Below are 21,491 nucleotides of genomic sequence, written 5' to 3'. Positions count from 1 at the left end.
TACAGCACACCCATATTTAAAGAGTTGCTGCCAACTTTAAGCTACTTTTATTTTCATTTTTAATTTGACTAGATTTCACGTCCTACACCTGGCTCAGAGTGTCTCAGCCAGTTTTGCTATTATTTTCCTATTTGTTTAAATGTTCCCCTTTCCCCTATTGCTGTGTGAAAGATGCACCTAAACAGAAGAAATTACTATACAGGGGAAACAGTCAAACTGTACAAAAATTGCTGTTAAATGTAGAAATTAAACACAGAAAAACCAAGGAAATATTTTTTCTCTAGTCTGTTTCAGTTACAGTAATCATAGGTGTCATTTGTAACAATAGTAGCTAAAATACATTGAGACAGAAAAATGATGTTGAAGTTAACAGCAACCGCATTAAAAATAAATATTTGCATTTCTCCATCTGAGCAGTGAGTGAACTGGATTCGTTACATAACACCAAACTCTTATAAAACAGTTGCAGTCAATCATTTTCACTGGCCCCTTTTGTCTATGGAAATAAAGAATGTAGTAAATGAACCTCCTCCTTCTTCAAATCTGCTATGGGGCCTTTAAAACTCTTGACAGTTTATAAAACAGTTTACATAATTTTGCTTCCTCCCTTTGACTCCCCCTCCCACCCCCATCCCCAAAAGCACTTTTATTCCAAAAGCTTGGCTGTATCCTATACACTTTGTTCATTCTCTCGCTATAAAAATACTACACATCCCATGGAGAGCATGACTGCACCCACATTGCTTTCTGACCTTGCCCTTTGTGCCTGTGTTTTCATGTGACTGTTCAAGGAAAACTGTACCCTTTTTCTCTGCCCAATGGTACGTATTTTCTCAAAGTAAGAGGCCCTGATATGAGGCTTAGTTTGTCATAAATAAACTAAGCATAGCAGCCTGTCCCAACCCGCTTTTAGAAAGCTATCGAATATGCTTATTTTTTCAACACACTTTGTGTTGGACTCTCTCAGAGGAAACATTCTAACCCAAGGTCTTGTCTGCTCTCCAGCACCATCAAAGGGTCCATGGCACTTTTCATAAGAGTAGGAATTTTTGCCTCAATTTCTTTCTTTTCCCTTCGCAGTTGTGTAGCTGTTAACTGGTCTGCTGCCTTCAACCCATGTTATGCTCATACAAAACACACGGGATCTTTATAGAGGAAGGCAAATAGACAGCATTTATTGAAAATAGACCAGCTAGCATATGCTTTTCAGACACACACACACACACACTCTCTCTCTCTCTCTCTCTCCTGCCAGTGATGTTTATAGTTCCCAATCTGTTGTAGCTCGAGTCAATCTAATGGCCAGTGTGGAGCTGGGCTCTTGTCGGTCGCGATCCGATGCTCTGAGGCTCTGCAGGGCTAAACCCAGAGTTCCATGGCAAAACACCCCAGCTTTATAGTTGTAAATTCCCATTTGAGTCAATGCATTTTGCAATGTCATCCTGTAATCATTAGTCCTTGAGTGGTGTTATCATTTGATGGTTATTGTCGGGCTTCCCATCGTTATCTCCTATTTGTTGTCTCGCCTTCAGGGGTGCCTGACTCACCTCTGAGGTCCTCAGTGCTGCTAACATGTATACAATGGATGTTTTCTGATTGTCTCCTGGTCTTTCCAAGTCTCTCACTTCTTCTTGACCATCTGGACATTTGTGATGGCTTTCACACCTTATCTTTTCCTGATGCATGCATTCCTCATTCATACAAAAAATCTCTTATAGAATCCTTCAAAGGAATACATACAGCATTTTATATTCAGCAGAATACATTGTGAATCAAGCCTACAATTTACATTGGGGCTTCAGGCCCTCAATGTTCCTCTAATCTCCTTAACATAGATACAATACAAGATCCTGTCTCTTACTTACTAAAACATTAAAACAAAGAAATGTATATTTAACTAGAGTTCCTAATTTGTTATACATATAGGAAACCATAGTAGACATTATAACTTATCCTAAAACAAAAGGGTGACCATAATCAGTCATAAGGATGGTTCTGGTCTGTCATTCCTTTCTGCTATTCAAAAAGCATGGCTGACAGGATGGAATCAAATCATACATTAATTCTCATAGTACATTATAAAATGCAGCTCCTACACCCAGAGGTGGAGGCATTATGAAACAGTGTGTATAGTTTGCAAGTGCTTTGCAGACCTTGGAGATGAAAGGAGCTTTATCTGTTTCAAATATTTATTATACCTTTTCAGGGTGATAATGAATGACAATGTCAGTGGGGAAATGTCAGACCCATTGGACTCTATTGAAACACTTTCAAATGTAACTCTTTTGTAGTAGATTTCTTTCCCTTTGCCAAGCTCTATACAAAAGAAAGCCCTGATCCTGCAAAGATTTACACACTGTGACTAGTCCCATTGCTAACAGTGTATAAAATGAGGCATATCTATAAATCTTTGCAGAATCAGGCCCAAACTAATCTAATTAACTAATTGTGGTGCTTCTTTTTTTTTTTTTTTTTGAAGGGGGGGGCAGCTAGATATGCTCAAAAGATATTGGAACTTCTTGACAGTTATTGGTAAAGGATAAAAAGGCATCCCCAAAAGCTCTGGATCTTCTGCCATTACTTAAACACATAGGTGAGATTCTTTGCTGTTCCTTTAACACAGGAGTGGGTAAACCACGGCCGTCAGGCCTGTCAGATGTTTTAATCCGGCCCTCAAACTCCCACTGGGGAGCGGGGTTGGAGGTTTTCCCCGTTCCACATGTGGCATGGCTCTGTACGGCTCCTGGAAGCAGCAGCATGTCCTTCCGGGAACCGCGGCCAATGGGAGCTGCAGGGGTAGCGCCTGTGGACGGGACAGTGCGCAGAGCCACCTGGCCAGCGCTGCCCGGAGCCTGCACCCCTGACCTCCTCCTGTGCCCCAACCCCCTGCCCCAGCCCTGATCCCCCTCCTGCCCTCTGAACCCCTCGGTCCCAGCCTGGTGCACCCCAAACTCCTCATCCCCAGCCCGGAGCCCCCTGCCACACCCTGAACCCATAATTTCTGGTGCCCCCGCCCCCTTCTGCACCCCAACCCCCAATTTCATGAGCATTCATGGCCCGCCATACAATTTCCATACCCAGATGTGGCCCTCGGGCCAAAAGGTTTGGCCATCCCTGCTTTAACAGGTGTAGCACAGAACTTGCAGCCCAGAGGGTGAAGGGCTTATGGTGGCTTAAAGCCACTCTTGGGCCTTCCTGCCCCTGGGCAGTTCTGGGAGTTGCAGAGGCCTCTGGCATAATTTAGACAGCTCTAGGGGACTGGCTATGTTACAGCAGCATCCCCTGCGTGCCCTTTGAGCTAAAGCACTGCCTGAAATCTCTGCTGTACTGGTACTGTAACCCCCTCCCCAGCATATTCCACACACACCAGGGCTTGTGAGGGAGTCCTGGGAGGGCAGCTTTTCTCCCACAGTGTCTGCATTGGGGAACTCTGTCCCCAGCTGCATATAGGGATTTTAGGGCCCCTTTAGGCTGCTTTGGCCCTTTACTCAGCTCAGAGAGGCTGAAGCAGAGGTGAGGAGCTCAACCATACAAATTATACAGGTAGAGGTGTTGTAGCTGACACAGCGTATAGAGTATGGCGATGAATAGGATTGACTAGCCCTATTAGGGGATCTGCGCTTGCACTATGTAGTATTCATGAACTTGTTTGAAGATCCTGGGATTTATTCCTAAAATGAAATGTTTTTGTCTTGTGAGTAGAACATTTATTGAACTTTTTGACCCATTGAGAATAGTTTTTGTATGTGACTTTATGGCAACTCCATTGGGGATGTTTGCCATTGTCTTTCCTAATCGGTAGCCTCTCTTTATACTCTAACATGAGTGCGTTGTAAAATATTGAAATAAATACAAATGTGTAAAACAATGATTATTCTAACTGACCAATAGCATTTTCATAGAGAGAACCAAACCTCTCAGACCTTTTCATTTGTTTGGGTAAGGACTCTAAATCTAAATCCAGATTCGTGTTTTGCAGCTGAGGCCCTCACTTATTTATGCACTGAGATCAGGTCTGCTTACCATGTGAACTTGTAAAAGGTGGGATGAACAAATGAGATGCAGTTTTCCTTTAAGGCCTATATTTGGCAGAACTTTCAGGCACAAGTCACATGTGCAAGCTCTGATGAGGCTATCTGGCCAAAGAGCCTGTCAGACACTGGTGAACGCTGTCTGTTGTTCTACATCCTTGGAAAGCTGTTCAGTACATTTCCAAGGTAAGCTAGGCAGAAAGTCTGAGAAAAGAATACTTATTTTTCAACAATGTCTGAGCCTTTCAGGGATCCTCACAGGATCCTTCTTTTCCACATGCTGTCCCGCACAGTACTTTCTTTCCCCTACCCTTGTCAGCCTGACTAGCCCTTTAGCTGAGGACTAAACTCAGTTCTCTACAAGGTCCATCAAAACTGCTCCTGAGTTGGCCAGAGGGATCAGCACTAAGTGACACACAGCATTGCCCCCATCCTGGGGGTTCTGTCTGCTGCTTCTGCAGCCAAATTGAGACTGAGCTAGAGCCGTGAGCTGCGCTCTTCCCCCACAAGTTAATACTGGATTGCTGCACCGGTCCCCATCCATGGTTCAGTTCTGCTTCTACTGAAGGTCAGTGCCAGAATTTTCAGTGGGAGCAGGATGGGGGCCTTTGTCCTTGCCACATACTGTAGTAATCTCTAAATCTGATTTAGCAAAAAAAATTAGCCTGGCTCCCATGCTGCTCAGGGCTACAGAATTACACACACACACATATAAATTGGCATACTATGTGTCTGCATGGTGTGAAAAATTATTGGATGTTTTGCTGAATTAAGAAATTGAAATACACTGAAAGTTTCTCCCAAGTGAAATTCCTCTACTGGTATTTATTGGATGTTTTGAACTTGAGAAGTGAGAGGGCTGTGGAATTTTTTAGAGTTGGGATATCAAAGGAAAACATTTCTCTCCTATGCTGGAGTTAAACTCTAATCACTGCTCAGCTCTCTTGGAATTTGGCAGCATACCAGTGCTCCTTCCCTTCAGTAGGTCATGTGGAAATACTAGCATGTTTTCTTAAAGAAACTCTCAGCTCTTTTCAAGTACTTACACGGATGCTACTTTCCTGTTTGAATTGGGTTCTAACTGCTTCAGAAATCAAATTGCATTTTCCATGAAATAAGCACTATTCACATCTACAGCATTTTATATGTAATTATTAAAACATTTCCAAAGCATTAACCCCCAAAAATACAACTTTTAAAATTAGTTCTTAGGCTGACATTTGTATTTAATTACAATTGAATCAAATATTTTAACTTTGAGAATGTTTAAAAATGTAATCAATATAATTATTGTGATGTTCAATATATTTAATATTTGCTTCATTTTTATATAGGTTTCTATTAATCTGAAGTTGTCCACATTTACCAAAGGCTGTAAATCTTATATATGAACAGCTGGTACATTTTGATCACTTAGCCTTACAAGTGACATATGGTTATGGATTCTCTTCCCTCTGCTCTTTGTGCCTGGATTATTGATTGGCTTTATGCTATAGCCATAGTACTGGAGATACTTTCTGATAGGTAACAGTTAATTCTGTCCAAGGCTGGATTATCTATTCTGTGCTAATGCGAATCTTTGACCAGGCTCGGTGCCTGATCTCAGCATTCTCTCTTTTATAACTTTTATTCTCCTAGAATGATAACTGCCCTTCAGTTTTTCAGCCTTATCCATTGGTTGTAGATCCGTTCATCAAATTCCGTCCCTCTTTCCCCTCTCCTGCATTATTTGTTTCCTACTAAGGTATTGCTAAATTCCAGCTGGATGTGAAATTATCCTGGAAAGATGCAGTGGTCTTATTATTTATTTAGTATTTGTATTGTGGTAGTGCTTGGACGCTCCAGTCATAGATCAGAGTCTTATTGTGCTAGCTCCTTTATGTACGTAACACACACACTGAAATCAGACTCTGCCCCAAAGAGCTCACAATCTTATTTTAAAAAGTTATCTTAAAGTAACATAATCTGCTTTGGATGAATGTAATAAACTTTACCCTGGATCAATATATGAAATGTATTTTATACATTTAATATGTATGTATTTTTCTTCAAACGCTATATAGCAAAATCTATAAAGGCGCTGCTTCTGTGTCAGGCAAGGATTCCTTTATTAAATGTCGGCAAAAACCACAAAAGCCTTTGCCAAGTTGGTCCAGGGAAGCTGGCCCAGCCGCCTTTCCATAAGAATGCCAAGGGATCCCCCAGTACGGCTCAGTATTGACTCCATGCCCTTTATGGGGTAGGCAACCTGTGGCACGCATGCCGAAAGCGGCACATGAGCTCATTTTCAGTGGCACTCACACTGCCCGGGTCCTGGCCACCGGTCCGGGGGGGCTCTGCATTTTAATTTAATTTTAAATGAAGCTTCTTAAACATTTTAAAAACCTTATTTACTTTCCATACAACAATAGTTTAGTTATATATTATAGACTTATAGAAACAGACCTTCTAAAAACGTTAAAATGTATTACTGGCACGCAAAACCTTAAATCAGAGTGAATAAATGAAGACTCGGCACACCACTTCTGAAAGGTGGCCGACCCCTATGGCAATCCAGGAAGCACACTGTACTGTACTGATCATGGTGCTATGCATGCTGGTGCCCCGTCTGTTAAACCACGGTTAGAAGGACACTGTCAACATAGCTTGTTGGGAAACATTCCTTACCATTGTTAGAAATCACCAGAGATTACCAGAATGGAAAGAATATTAACCATGCTTTCTTCTCCCCATGTTTGCTCACTTTTGTTAATAAATAATACTGGGCACTTCAGTGCTTTCATGCACAGTTCTCAAAATGCTCTATAAATATGAAGTTTTCCTCATCCCCATTTCACAGAGCGATAGTATGGATGAGTTAAGTGACTGGTCCAAGGCCACACAGGAAGGCTGTGGCCTCCCACTTGTATTTCACTCACATTCCCCCACAGCAGCAGGTGGTGGGTTCTCCTGCAGCATGCTATTATGCTCTGACTGAAATGACAAGGGATAATTCAAAATAATGTTAACTGATTTTGTAAATGTTTTGCTTTAAACCATTCTGTTCATGGCAATTTTGTAAGAAGTCCACTCCACCCACTCCTTAACAAATTAGAAATGTGGCCTTGACAATGTCCCTTTGAGCTGTGAAAGCCCCAGTGCTTCAGGAGCCAGCTGTGGAACCTATTTATGTTAAACAGAATCCAGAACGAAGCTACCATGCAGCAGCAACCACTTAGCTCTGATGTTTACCGCAAGCCAAGGAGCTTTGTGAGATATACTTGGATTTCCCTGGATTGAAATTAGAGCTGGAAAAGACCTATTAGTCTACCGTGTCCAGCCCCTGCCAGTGCAGGATTTGAATTAGCACATTGCCATGCTTGGCATGTATGTCCCAGGCAATGGGGATCCCACTATTGATAGGTCCATCCATGGGTATTAGTCAGGACGGGCAGGAATGGTGTCCCTAGCCTCTGTTTGTCAGAAGCTGGGAATGAGCAACAGGGAATGGATCACTTGATGATTACCTGTTCTGTTCATTCCCTCTGGGGAACCTGGCACTGGCCACTGTCAGAAGACAGGATACTGGGCTAGATGGACCTTTGGTCTGACCCAGTAGGGCCATTCTTATGTTATTTCCCTTGTGGGACAATTCTATGATCTAACAGTCTTGTAGGACAGCTCTGCATTTATCTCTGTGGTCCTGTTGCTCCCCCTCTCCCCCATTTATCCAGCATCTGGGAGGAGGTAAAAAAGCTGTTTTTCAAGCTACTTCCAGCACCACAGCAAAGTGCAGAGGAGCATTATGGCAACCCCTACTGGCCTGTCGGCATTAGTCTCTTTTTCCTCACATTGCTAACCCTGCAGTAAAGGAGAGTAAGGTGTGAGGAGTAAGACAGAGAAATACCCCTTGCCTTGGAGGGTCCCCAGCCTCTTTCCGTCTCTCTTCTTCTGTAGTCCTGTCTCTTGGGGGCCTTGTAAGGAGTGACAAAAAGGGAGAAGAAAATTCCAGGAAAGTAGTGGAGGGAATCGTGGAGAGAATCCCATGGTAGTGAGGGAAAGAGAGGATGAAGGGGAATCCAAAAGAGGGGAGGGGAGAATCCCAGGGTGGAGAGTGGAGGGAAAATCCTGGGAGACAGGGAGAGGAACAAAGGTGGCAAAGAAGGAAATCCTAAATGTGGAAATCCAAGGGGGTCAAGCATTGTTGTGAAAATTATAGAAAAAATTGAACGTGTCTCCGAGTGTTCTCTCTCTCCTTGGTCCGTACATACACAGTGATTTTTGTGGCTGTGGAATCTACCCCTTGCCTTTGCACTGGCTTAAAAATATTTCTAGCCCTCATAAAAGATGTTGCTGAAAGTATTCAGAGTACAAACTAATGTAGTGGTGTCTTCTTGAGTTTACGAACATTCTGTAACTGTAGTTCTAAGAGGCTTAAACTGCCCTATATATCTCAATGGATCAACTTTGAAACCTAAAGAAAATTTTGAAAATTTTCAACCTTGTTAAATATCACTGCTGATCAGCAGTAAAATATCCAACAAATCTGTTTATCCCACACAACTTAATTGCCTCTGATCCCTCCCGGGGTGCCAAAAGTCTCCTCCCAAATGGTTGTAATAGCCAACTGAGATTTATTTGCACTGTTATGTGTTACCAAACAAAAGATTATGGCAAAATGAAAATTGAAAGTGTGGAGGGGACAGCACAAAATAAGTTGAATTTAGTAGCAAAATAACACATTAGGCCACTATACTGACTTAATATATTTGTATTCATTTTTGGATTTAATACATGTATACTTAAATTGAAGTTTTACATCTTTATTGAAGATTAAGGGTGAGATTTTTCAAAACTGCCCAAGGAAGTTAAGTACTTGGGCCCAGATCTTTCAGAGGATCTGGACCTCAGTTCCCTCTGATTTTCAGTTTTTCACTTTTTGTGGGACAATCCCACCCTAAATCTTTAATCTTTTTAACTTAAATGGTGTTATTGTAAAACTACCAGTTTGCTGTGCCAGACTATTGCAGAATTGAAGTTTAGCTTGTCGCAGAGTAGGGGAGGCTGGAAAAAAGAAAAAACATTGTAAGCTATTTTCCCATTTTTTATCTACATTTTATTCTGATTTGTTTTCTGACTGCCATACCACAGAGTAGATGGCGCCTTGGTTATACTGCCATCTACTACCATAAATAGTTCCTCTTTTTCCTTCTTGTTTACCCTTCGTAAATATTTGCAAACTGATCTCATAATCCTCCCCCTTCACTTCTTAGATAAGACAACAACTAAGGTCAATTCACAACAATCTGCTCGGAAAACTGGCCAGAATGACATGTGGCGTCAACACCCAAACGTTATGCGCTTCAGCCTTGGTACTCTGTTATTCAGTGGTGGAGTACTACGCACAAGTATGGGCTCACTCATCTCATACAAAGATGATCAACATACAGCTTAATTCCACCATGCGTATATCCTTTCAGGCTCACTTAAATCTCCTCTACCTTGGTTACCAGTTCTCTGCAATATTGGTCTGCCCAGTGTTCTCAGAAAGTGTTGCAAAGCTCATGACGAAATTGGGTGATATGCCATATCTTCTGTTAAAGACTTGTTTAATCCATCACATGGTCATCTGCCCTCACATCGCCTGCTGTGGATAAATTTACTGAGTGAGGGATATTTGGTAGAGGACACAAAATGGATTTCATGGTTTGCAAAGTAAGTGACAAATTATTATCTTGTCTCGGATCCCACTCAACGTCAAGCAGGGTTTGATTTACGCAAAGGCAATGAAGCCTTCTGAACCAGTTTCATACCGGACATGGAATTTGTGCTGCAGCAGAATTTCAGTGGTATTTTAGAGATAGTCTACTATGTCTGCGTGTGCAGCCACAAACCATGACATATTGCTGAGGACTGCAAAATGACAGCTTCCTGGAGGCCTTCGTGCCTTGAACATCGTTGATAAGAACACTGTGGCTTGGCTTGACCAAATTGCATAAGCCAAATAAGAACAACACCTCTTAGTAAAATACGACATGACAATTATTTTAGGCCCCGATCCTGCAATGAACACTGGGTGAGTCCCATTCTCTTCGCACAGCTCTCATTTTAGGATTGGGGTCTTAATTCTCTATAAATGAGTCCTTCCAGCTTCTTAATTCCTGTTACTCTTCTCCATACGCCCATTTATTCAGTAAGAAAGTATCTAGAACTGACCACACAATATTTCAGCTGTGGTCACCCCAGAGCTGTATAAAAAGCTTCCTTCCTTCATGTGACCCCCGCTCATACAGTCTGTGACCCATTATTGCTTTGGGGTTTTATTTTAAATATTAACATCACCTCACTTTATAAAATAGTGTGTGATTTGCAGTCTGCTCTCCTATACAGAGGAAAGCTGGCTTGCTGTGGTGCAAGACAAAGTGGGACTCAGTGAGTGAGCTGAGTTCTTTGCCCAGCTCTGCCAGGTGATTCCTGTGTGACCTTGGCTAAGCCACAAAATCACTTGCACGTCCCATGTCTTGGTTGCCCCATTTGTAGAAGTGGGATCATCCCACCAGCTATACTCGTAGAGACATTGAGGCCCTTATGTCTGTGAAGTGTTTGGGGGTATTTGGTGGGCAGCAGCACTAACGAAGGGCAAGGGATTGTCTTCACCCCAGGATCATCTTCTGCCTCCCAGGTTTCTCTCCTTCTCAGCCCACCTGTGGCACGAATCGTTCTCCCCCGAAGATATGGACGTGGACTGCTCCAAACCACATTTATTTTGCTTCTTTCTACGCGCTGCCCTTAAGTGCCATCCCCAGGCCGGGTGCCTGTACCCAGCCCTTTCTCTGGGGCGGGGGATGTTCCCCGCCGCGCAGGTAACTGCTCCCGCTCGGGGCAGGCGCCTCCTGGCCCCGGCGCGCCTCAGGGCGGGCTCTCTCCGCCCTTTCCGCTCAGCGGCAGGGGGAGGAGCAGGCGGCGGTAGCAGCAGCAGCAGCCGCCGCTTCTCCGGCCGGAGCTGCCCCTGCGTAGGACAACAAGGGGAGCCCCGCAGGGCAGCTCGCGCCCGGCCGGCCTAGGGAGCGCCCGGCGGCTCCATCCGGCGAGGGCCTGGGGCGCCCCCAGCCGCTACCAGCGCCGGGCACACCCCTCCCCCTCGGCACTCGCGGGGAGGCGGCTCCGCTCTCCACAACAGCGGCGCCCCGGGAGCTGAGCGCCGTCCCCGGGGATCGCGGGGCCAGAGGCGGGGTTCGGGGCGTCCCCTGGCCGGGCGCCGCACCATGCTGCCCCCGCTCTCCCCGCGCCCGTCCGCCTAAGGGCAGGGAGCCCGCGCCAGCTCCCCGTGCTGCCATGCTGCCGGCGCTCCGCTAGGCGAGCCCGGCTCCCGCAGCGGCTCGGGACCTGACGGGCGGGGATCGTTGCGCCTCAGCCCGGGCGGCGGCACCATGAGGAACGGCGAGGAGCTGGAAGGCTTCGATGGCGAAGCGTCCAGCACCTCCATGATCTCCGGGGCCAGCAGCCCCTACCAGCCCACCACCGAGCCCGTCGGCCAGCGCCACGGGCTGGGCGGCCTCCGCTGCGACCTGGACTATCTGCGGGGCGCTCTCGGCAAGATCAAGATCACCGAAGTGGTAGGTACAGCGCCCCGGGCAGGCCCAGCCGTCAGGAGGGCATTGGTATCCGGCCCCTTACCCAGCGGGGGCATTGTTCCTCCCCGCCCTGCCTAGGCGCCTTTATTCGCTGTGCGGGGAGGAGGGTGCATGTGTCGGGGGTACAACCAGAGGAGGCAGTTTCTTGTCCCCTTCGCGGCCCCGCGCTTCCTCCAGTCTAGGAGGCTCACAGGTGGAGGGGGAGGACGAGCTCTGCTGCACTTCATTCCTCAGGTGAGAGTTTAACCCCCCCAGTCCTTCATCCCGCCCTACTTCCACGCAAGGGTTCTGCTGGCATGGTCCTGCTCATAAGTACTAGCGCTGCCACCTCCTTTAGGTCACGTTAGTGTGGGAAGTTAAAAGAAACCTGTAATAAGTTGTGTTATTGTTGGGTGTTCTAAATCCCATCGGGGTCGGTAATAAATTCTACCTCCCCTCCACCTCCTTTCTTGGTGTGGATTAGTTTCACTCTTGCTAATGGTTACTTGATGGTCCTATTTTTGAGACAGACCTGGGATTTTTGATCTTTTTGATATATGAGGCTGCAGGTGAGGGGCAAGTTTGTGAGTCCCTTTTCTGCCTCCCCTAGATTCATCATCTGGTAACAATTGGCCCATTGTTTCTGGGTAGCTGAATCAAAGGTGTGCGTGAGAGGGTGTTTTTGATGTTTTTTAGGTGTATTCACCAACTCCAGACTAGCTTGGATTCGCCTATGTGTACATGTGCTGCTCAGTTGTTAGTGTACTTTTGGTTGTAAAGATATATAAACTCACAACATACCACTTTGCATGTTAGAGCTCTATAGTGTAGATGTGGGACCCCAAGAACAGTGGTTCGGGTCAAGTGGAAGTGATCACATTAATGCTGTCATCTTTTGTATATTTGAAAGTCTTTACTAAAAATGTGTTTAGGCCACAAACTCCATTTTTAAAACCGTCTGTTTTCCTAAATGCCATTCAGATCCCATTTTTTCACTTTCCTAAATTGCTTGAGGGTGGATTCAGCACAAACTGTATGTGTACAGATTTGTCACCAGCCAATACATAGCATTTTATATTATTGCAAATGTTTGTCCAATATATGAAGGTTAACCTGAACCAGGACCAGTTAACCTGAATTTTTTTAATTTAAGAAGAATATTATTTTTTATTTAAATATGACTGAAGAGAAGTAGGATTTGTACACCTGGATATCTGTACTATCCTGGTATCTTATTTCTTGATTATTGAAGGAGTAACTAGTTGTGCAGCTGACTGTGTAAGGCCCAAATTTTGCTCTGTTATATGGGTTGTACTCCTATTTGACTTAAGGCAGCACTACAACTTGAACTCTAGTCAGCTCACGAAATGAATTTCAAAAGCTTTAAATCCGACACCTGCACTTTAATCCCACTGCTAAACTGTGTTTTATTTGATTTGGAGGACCAGATGGGGACTAATCAAGGATCAGTCACCCATTGTGCTACGCATTGTATAGACATGCAGTAAAAGGACAGGCTCTGCTCAGACTTGACAATCTAGGGCCCCAATCCTACACAGACTGTGTGTGTAAAGTTAGCACATGCGTGAGTAGTTCCCTTGACTTTAGTGGGACTACTTGCAGCATATAAAGTAAAGCATGTGCTTACATCTTTGCAGGATTGGGACCTTAGTTCTGGCAAGATTCAACGGGTAGAGGAAACAAACAGGGGAAGACGAAAGGCGGGGAGGATAAAGTAACTGTAAATCAAATAAATTTTACCAGTAAGAAGTCCTCATTCTTGTAGGTTAGTTTTTAACTGTTTTTCTGTCCTTGTTTGTTTGTGGAAGACACACACAAGCAGAGGACACTAAAGAAAGGTTGAATCTTGCAAACATAAAGGTGAATAACTTCATTCACAGGAGTAGTTCCAATGGGCACTGCTTGCCTGAATACATGTTACTCACTTCTGTGCTTGCAAGTTCAGGCCCAAACTGGCTGAAGTGATGTCAAATGCACAAAGAAAACAAATTGAAGAAATAGAGAAATAATTTTCTAATTTCCCTTAGATAATGAATTTCGTGTATTAACAATTGTGTGTTAAACATTTTTGAACAGAAGTGTGATTAAGATGATAGTGTCTCTTTTGTGATTTTCGAGGTGATTTCCAATTTTTGTGTGTGCGCGCGCGTGTGTGCCTGGGATGCTAGTGTTTGTCTTTTCCATCTGCTTGTCTTCATTAGTGGGATTTATTTTGCCAGTTCTGTTTCTGATAATTGCAAATTTAAATTTAGAGATTTTTTTCTATCTTCCTGGAGATGCCGCTCAATGAATTAGAAATTGCTTTTACAATTTCTTGTCACTGTCTGAGCAGTGCATCAGGAAAGAGATATGTTTGAAGTATTTTGTCCTTCTTCCTTTCTCTCATCTCTGAGAGAAGAAGCACTTTAGTTACTGTTTATGTAATTTGGAGTCCATACTGGCACATTATTGGCAGGAGGTTCAGAAATTAAAGTTTTTATATTTCATATGCATACTAAATACAGCAGAAAGCTTATATTTTCAGCCTTAATTTAAAATATTCAGGGTATTTTTGCTTCAATATCAGGCAGATGTTAATTTTTCAAATCAGAGGTTTGAATTAAATGATTGTAAAATATGTTGATTCTAGAATACTTCTACAAATAGGTTACAAGATCAAATATCTGAATAAAGAAGAACACTTACTTTATTGTCAGTCTCCCTTTTCACTTCTCACCTCCCCCTCAAATACATCATGTTCTGTAGGAGGTGGCCATGAGCATCTGAAGTCCCATACCCTGTAAACACTGAAAGGTATGCTTAGCTTTACCAGTGAGAGTAGCCCCATTAGAATTAATGGGACTAGTGATGTCTGTGTGTAGGGGGGGGGTTGGGCCTAAGAAACTGTCATCTGTTTGCAACATCCACCTGTTTTGAAGTGTTAGCTACAGAAGGGAGGGGGGTGTTTTCTGGGGGTAGAAGTGCTGGGGGGGGGGTGTTTTCTAACATGCTGAAATAATCTTGTTGTTTCTCTGGTCTACTATTTGCTCTTCCTGCAGTTACTGCAGTAGACTTTTTTATTTTTATTTTTTGGTAAGTCATATTAATTATTTTAAATTTAAATGAAGATTTGAAGACTATAAATAGGTTTCTAAATTCTATTTTTGTTTGAAAGAGCAAGCCCCAGAGGCATAATCAGCATGTTTCATAAAAGAACTTTAAAAAAAAAATCCTACTAGGAAAGAAATAGGAAGAACACATTGTACTTAAGTTACAAAGGTAAGCGGTTTCTTATCTGCTTAGCAAATATTTTGCTGCATTTAGACCATTGTTGAGGAAAAGGTGTGTGTGAACTAACCTTAGTGGAACCAAAAAAATGCTTTGTGTGTTTTTGATAAACATAGTCTATTTGTCACGTAAGGTGGGCCAGAATTTACCAAGACACATAGAGATTTACCATGGCTTGGCATATTTGGCTTCTGGATATTTGCAAATAAAAGAATTTATTTAATTAATATTAATAACTCAGAGTCCCAGAGCAAACATGAATTTTAACTCTTTGTCATTACTGCTGAAATGATTGCTCATCCAAATGTAAATTTTTGTTTGTCAAAAGAAAAGCGGGACAGGAAAGGAAATGTGACTGAAGAAAATAGTACAAATAGTTCTAAAACTTTATTGTTTCTTCCTCAAAAGAAGTCGTCTATATCGATTCAAAATATTGTTACATAATTGAATGTCATTGATGAAACAGGAGCATGACACTTTAGACATGAAGAATATTTTAAATTTTTGTTAATAAACCAGGGAATATTTTTAAGGTCAAATGTGTCTTATAACATCTTAAAATCTTCAATGTAATACATCAATGGATAAACCACAAACTGTCCTTTGAAAGTGTGTGCTGTATTAGTGGTGGATTTGGTGATGTGATCCATGTTTATAACTCTTTTTCCTTACCTTGACCGTCCCTTCTCCTCCTGTTTCCCCCTCCCGTATAGAGAGGGAATGAAGAAGAAGGCAGGTGCTGAGATCTAGAGAGTCTCAAAGTTGGGGGAGGACAAAGAGTTTAAACTTGAAGTGAAAGGCAAAGAGAAGCCAGTCTAATTCTATGTGATTATAACACCTTTTCCCTTCTGTGAAATTAAAATTCAGAAGAAAAAATCTCCCTGGTGACTTTTCAGTGGAATACTTCCTTATCAGACTTGAAACTTCATGCAGTCATCCTTGGGGATTTTTGCAGAAGTGTTTCTTAGTGGTTATTTTCAGTGCTTTCTCTGGTCTGCTTGTACATTTCTCAAGCAGTTGGGGATCTCCACTTTCCCTTGAGACTATTTCACCATTGAACAGATCTCCCAATGAAGACATTTTTCTTTATGTGCAACCTAAATTTCTCTTTCCATCACCCAAATACTGTAGTTGGTATGTTTGCACTATGGGGACTACATCAGTTTAGCTACACGGGGGTAGTTATGTCAGCATAACTCCGTAGTGTAAATGCTGCCTACACCAACAGAAGAGTTTTTTCCATTGGTGTAGGAACACCATCTCCCTGAATGATGGAAGCTACGTCAACTGAAGCATTCTTCTGTCAACATCAAAGCTATGTCAGTGGGTGTAGTTTTACTGCAGTGCTGGAACTGAATGCGGCCACCAGAGCAGGATTATGGTGTTTGTTTCTTATGACTTGATGCCTGTTTTTTATCTAAGTATTGAGAACCTGAATCCTCCTACACCATGATATAATCTTGTGGCATCCCCTGAACCTCTTTACCATTTACTAGAGCTAATTGCTATCCGAGAAATCAGTAATTACACTCTGGAGAAAAATTACTTTAATTTCTAAATGAAAGACAGGCGAGTCAGTAATTCAGACCTTGATGCAGTGAGAGCTCCTGTCTCTTCAGGTGGATTTAAATTTTTTACAACGTTCCATCTTTGCTCCTTTATTTTATCTACTTTATTTTAACCATTGTGCTGGCTATTCAACATAGGAGAGATTTGTTCCATGGGTTACCATCATTACCCATGCAGTCCAAGGTTATTTAGAAAGGAAAGTAATAAGAGGGGACATGATAAAGGTAAATGAAATAATGATATAGAAAAGGTAAACTAGTATTTTCTGTTCTCCCTGGCTCATAACACAAGAACAAGGGAACATTCAATTAAATTAGACAGTGGAAAATTCAAAACTCATAAAAGGAAATACTTTTTCACACCAACAGGTAATTAGATTATGGAACTCATTGCCACAGAAAATCATTGAGAACAAGAAACTAGCAATATTCAAAAAGAGATTGGACACTATATGGAGATCAAGAGTGTCTAGAGTTGTCATATTGAATGATAAAAATGTCAGAATGGATATTAAACTTCATGCATCAGGGCTTAAATCAGTCTTTAATTATTAAAGATCATTATGTGGTCTAATGTGGGGGAAGATCATTCCACATTTGTCTACTATGGGGTTCTTTACACCTTTCTCTGGAATATCTGATTCTCCTATCATAGATGCGATACTGGATTAGTTGGACCTTGGATTTGACAATTCTTGTATTCCTACTTTGTTTTTGCTTCTAATTTTAAGTACTGTTATTAGATATTACTTTCAATTTTCATAAGTATAGCTTTTTGCTCTATTTAGAGTGTAAGCTCTTTGGGCAGGGACAGTGTCACCTTACCTGTAAGGTGCCTAGTCTAGTTTTTGGCACTATAAAAATAGTAATGGGTCCCTAGAGCTGATACTTTATTGTTTAGTATAGGATATGCTCATCACCTATCCTAAATATTGATTGCATTTGTGACATCAGTTTTATAAATGGTCTCTTTGAGGTGAGATTTCTGTAGTCTTTTCCTAACAGATAAAATATCTCTGTTGTAAACACATTCAGTAATCCTAGTGGGATAAATCACATCTCTTTCACTTCTTTGAAATTCTTTTGACAATTTCCCTTTGGGGAAAAAATCTTTTTAAGGTTTTGAGCCCACTTTAACATACAGTAAGATTTTTATGTTCATATTTAGCATAGAACTTAGTCAAGGAGAAGGAAAGACAAAATAACACTCTTTACAATTTTTTATTTTTAGTTTTTTAAAAGCTCCTGATCACAGCTAGAAAAGAGAAGCTTTTGGAGAGGGGTGATCTCTGCATGCAGAAGAGTGAATTACTCTCTCTTCTGCTTTGACAGACATTCTTGCCACTTAGCAACAATACAGAATAAATAATGCCAGCCTTTGGCTGTAAAATATTCTGTCTGTTTTTGGAATATGGTGATAGATACGCTCCAACCTACTGTATATTAAATGTCTGTCTAAGTTAACTGATAGTTTTAAATCCTACGTCTCTGAAAAAATTCTTTCTTTTTGGCTGAGGTTGCTATTATATTCTGTTTTTGTCCTATACGTAGATTTACTACTAGGATTAATGGATATTAGCATAGTGAAGAGTGTGGTTAAAGTGTGACTGTATTCTGAAAAGTTACTCTCTTGGTTCCCTTTGTAAGTCTTCTGGTGGAAAAATTCCTTTTTTGTTGATGAGCCTTCTTAGTGTCTTAGTTATATTTTTGAGATCTATCTCTATAAGGAAAAAGACTAGAGATTTATAGTAGGTTTCTTTTTTCTTTTCTTTTCTTTTTTCATAACAGTAAGTTGAATGGCACAAGTCTACTCTTAATGTCATAGTTATGTCCAATTCACTTCAAGTTTTCTTTGAAAAAAAATCTAGCTTAGTCTTGGATCTTAACTAATAATTTTGGGTCAATAAAACTGTGTGTAGCTTTTATTCGTGGAGATAAAATGAGGCATACAATGGAAACTTAGCTATAAACTGAACTATGGAGTCGCTGTCACGCCATAATAGCAGCCGTTGCTATTAAATTATAACTGGACAGAGAATGGTACTTTCTCATTTGATATTCTGATAATAAAATGACTCACTTTTGAATTATTTTCATATGGCAAGTGCAGGCAGTTGCTTCTAATGCCGCAGTCTCCACCAATGGGTGGAGGTTAGGTTATTTCTGGTACTAATGCAGTGCATAGGGTTTAATGTTTTCTCTTGTTCCTTAGTGAAGGAGGTGGGTTAGTAATAACGAAGCATCTAGGTCAGGGGTCGGCAACATTTGGCACGCGGCTCGCCAGGGTAAGCACCCTAGCGGGCCGGGCCAGTTTATTTACCTGCTGATGCGGCAGGTTCGGCCGATCGCGGCCCCCACTCGCCGCGGTTCGCTGTCCTGGGCCAATGGGGGCGGTGGGAAGCCGCGGCCAGCACATCACTCGGCCCGCGCCGCTTCCCCCCGCCTCATTGGCCCGGGACGGCGAACCGTGGCGAGTGGGGGCCGCGATCGGCCGAACCTGCCGCATCAGCAGGTAAATAAACTGGCCCGGCCCGCTAGGGTGCTTACCCTGGCGAGCTGCATGCCAAATTTGCCGACCCCTGATCTAAATGGACAAACTGTTTGTTTTCTTGTACCTGGTGATGTACTTAAAAAGGATAAATTATTGTTACTCTGAAGTGATGATTGCTTTACTGGAAGAGCAGTAGTCTCTCTGGCAGCTGCTTTATTCCATTTTACATACAAGTGTAATGCTAAAAGATTCTGAAGAAAAACGTAGAAACCATGTGTTTGAAAAGCCTTCCAGTTCCAATTGCAAATTTGTAGGTTTCCCTTATTTCTGTTTATCATCTTATGTTAAGCATTCTCTATTTAGAAACAGCAAATACCCATAATGTGAGATCCAAAGTTGCATTGTAGTATTTGTAATGGAATGGTACTAAGGCTGAAATATGGTTTCAGGTACAGAGAGCAACCCTCAAAATAGGGAGTTTTAAAAAAAAAATCCATAAGCATATGCAACTTAAACTTAGAAGTATAAACTAGAGTACCAAGCACCTAATTTATGGATGTTAATGTCACTTACTTTTGAATGTAACTGCCTGTAAGAAAACAGGATGCATAGTGACAATTCTGCAAAAACAAGGCCTTGGATATGTGGCAAACTGTGATAAAATACTGAGACTGGTTGAGCGAGCACATGACTCCAGGGGAAGTAATAAGCTATGGACTTGGTGAGGTCGGATGAAGCCAAGACCTTGGAGACCACTAGTTATCAGGAATGAACCTTTGAATTGGATTCAGAATCTCTGAATTAACTATGGAGCAGCAGGGTTGAGGGTGTGGAATGTATATGGTTCCACTTCTTGGAGCAGGAGTTTGTCTAGCTAAGGGACCTAGAGTAGTGATCTAGAAAGACTGTAGGAGCAAGATTTGCAGATGGAGTGTGATTAAGACAAGGATTTAATCAGAGGCAGGATATAGGTAAGAATTTATGGTGGCAATAGGTTGATTCCAGATAAGAAGGGAAAATTTTTGGCTTTAAAGATGATTTTGGAATATAGTCTGAAAGTGAGAACATTTTTAATCCTACTTTGCCTTTACCAGTTAGTATCCACATGTCTGATAAAGTGCTCAAAATAAAAGACCAAATTTTGCCTTTTAGTACAAATGGAACTCCTTGACATCTGTAGAAGTTCCACTCAGATGTTCGGTAGATTTTGGCCCCAGAATTTCTGTGTTAATTTATATAAGTGAAGCTGGTTCCCTTGGGGTGTAAATTAGAGAAGCTTAAAGTATTATATCCAGGTTTATTGAGTGCTAAGTCACTCAACTTTTGTCCTTTTGACTTGCAAGAATATTGAAAATAGAAGTGTGTGGCCCTGTTAAACTAGATATAAATATTTATATTATCTAGTTGACTTTTTCCAATGAAAGCCATCATTTCTGGAAAACTAAGTAAACTCTCAAGCAAGAATATCATCAAGTTGAAATAAGTCTGAGAGTACATATCAGTAACTTACCTTTTTTTTTAAAGCGGGGGGGGTAAAAATGAAGAAAATTTGAGTGGGGATGGTATTTATGAAGTGCAGAGACTTGACAGTATGGAAAAGCACAGTAACTATGCATACACAACCATAACTTTGTTCCTGTGGTTACATCAGCCTCTTGTCTTTCCTTCTTTGTTTCTTTCTTAGCTAGGGTCTCATTTTAAGAACCCTTACTCACACAATTAGTGTTTGCTGGATTAGAACCCGGCATTGTAAGATGTTTTAGAAAAAATCCTTCATCCAAAAGTCTTTAAAATGAAAGACTTGTGAGCATCTTAAGTTTGGCATCTATAAGCATCTATAACTCATAGTCAGAGAATCCTAGAAGATGAGGGTTGGAAGAGACCTCAGGAGGTCATCTAGTCCAACCACCTGCTCAAAGTAGGATAAACCTCAACTAAATCATCCCAGCCAGGGTTTTGTCAAGCCGGGCCTTAAAAACTTCTATGGATGGAGATTCCACCACCACCCTAGGTAACCCATTCCAGTGCTTCACCACCCTCCTTGTGAAATAGTTTTTCATAATATCCAACCTAGACCACCCCCACTGCAACTTGAGACCATTGCTTCTTGTGTCATTTGCCACCACTGAGAACAGCCTAGCTCCATTCTCTTTGGAACCCCCTTTAGGTAGTTAAAGGCTGCTATCAAATCCCCCCTCATTCTTCTTTTCTAATGATTTGCCATTGGTCCATTTCCCTTTAACATCTTTTTAAATAACTGCTTTTAAAAGTCTTTTATCTCTGGAGGGTGAATCTTAAATTTGGAGATTATTCTGTACAGCTTGTACAGACTTGTATTTATGATGCCAGTTAAGCGTATGCATTGACACCACACTAACATTTGCTCTTTTCATATGGTGCCTACAATATTTGCATATGTAGATAACCTAGCTCTGTTTACAGATACCTGTATAACTAGCATAGAGGTCTTAATAAAGACTGTAGAATGATGGCCTTCAGTATGCTATTTGTCGAATCAGGC

At 41.9% G+C, this 21,491-nt stretch overlaps 1 protein-coding gene across 4 annotated transcripts in view; it reads left to right on the top strand.

Annotated features, from left to right (window-relative positions):
* Positions 1–10,957: 10,957 nt before the first annotated feature.
* Positions 10,958–21,491, top strand: part of CMTM4 (CKLF like MARVEL transmembrane domain containing 4) — a 76,235-nt gene continuing 65,701 nt past the window's right edge. For all 4 annotated transcript variants that reach the window (XR_008447123.1, XR_008447125.1, XR_008447124.1 and 1 more), the window contains exon 1: positions 10,958–11,626. Coding sequence is in view for 1 of the 4 variants with exons in the window: in XM_054049153.1 (XP_053905128.1) it covers positions 11,441–11,626 (186 nt within the window). In the remaining 3 variants the exon portion in view is untranslated. The remainder of the gene's footprint in view (positions 11,627–21,491) is intronic.

Source organism: Malaclemys terrapin, chromosome 14, assembly GCF_027887155.1.
Source record: "Malaclemys terrapin pileata isolate rMalTer1 chromosome 14, rMalTer1.hap1, whole genome shotgun sequence".
Taxonomy (NCBI): Eukaryota; Metazoa; Chordata; order Testudines; family Emydidae; genus Malaclemys; species Malaclemys terrapin.
This window is presented reverse-complemented; position numbering and strand designations above follow the sequence as displayed.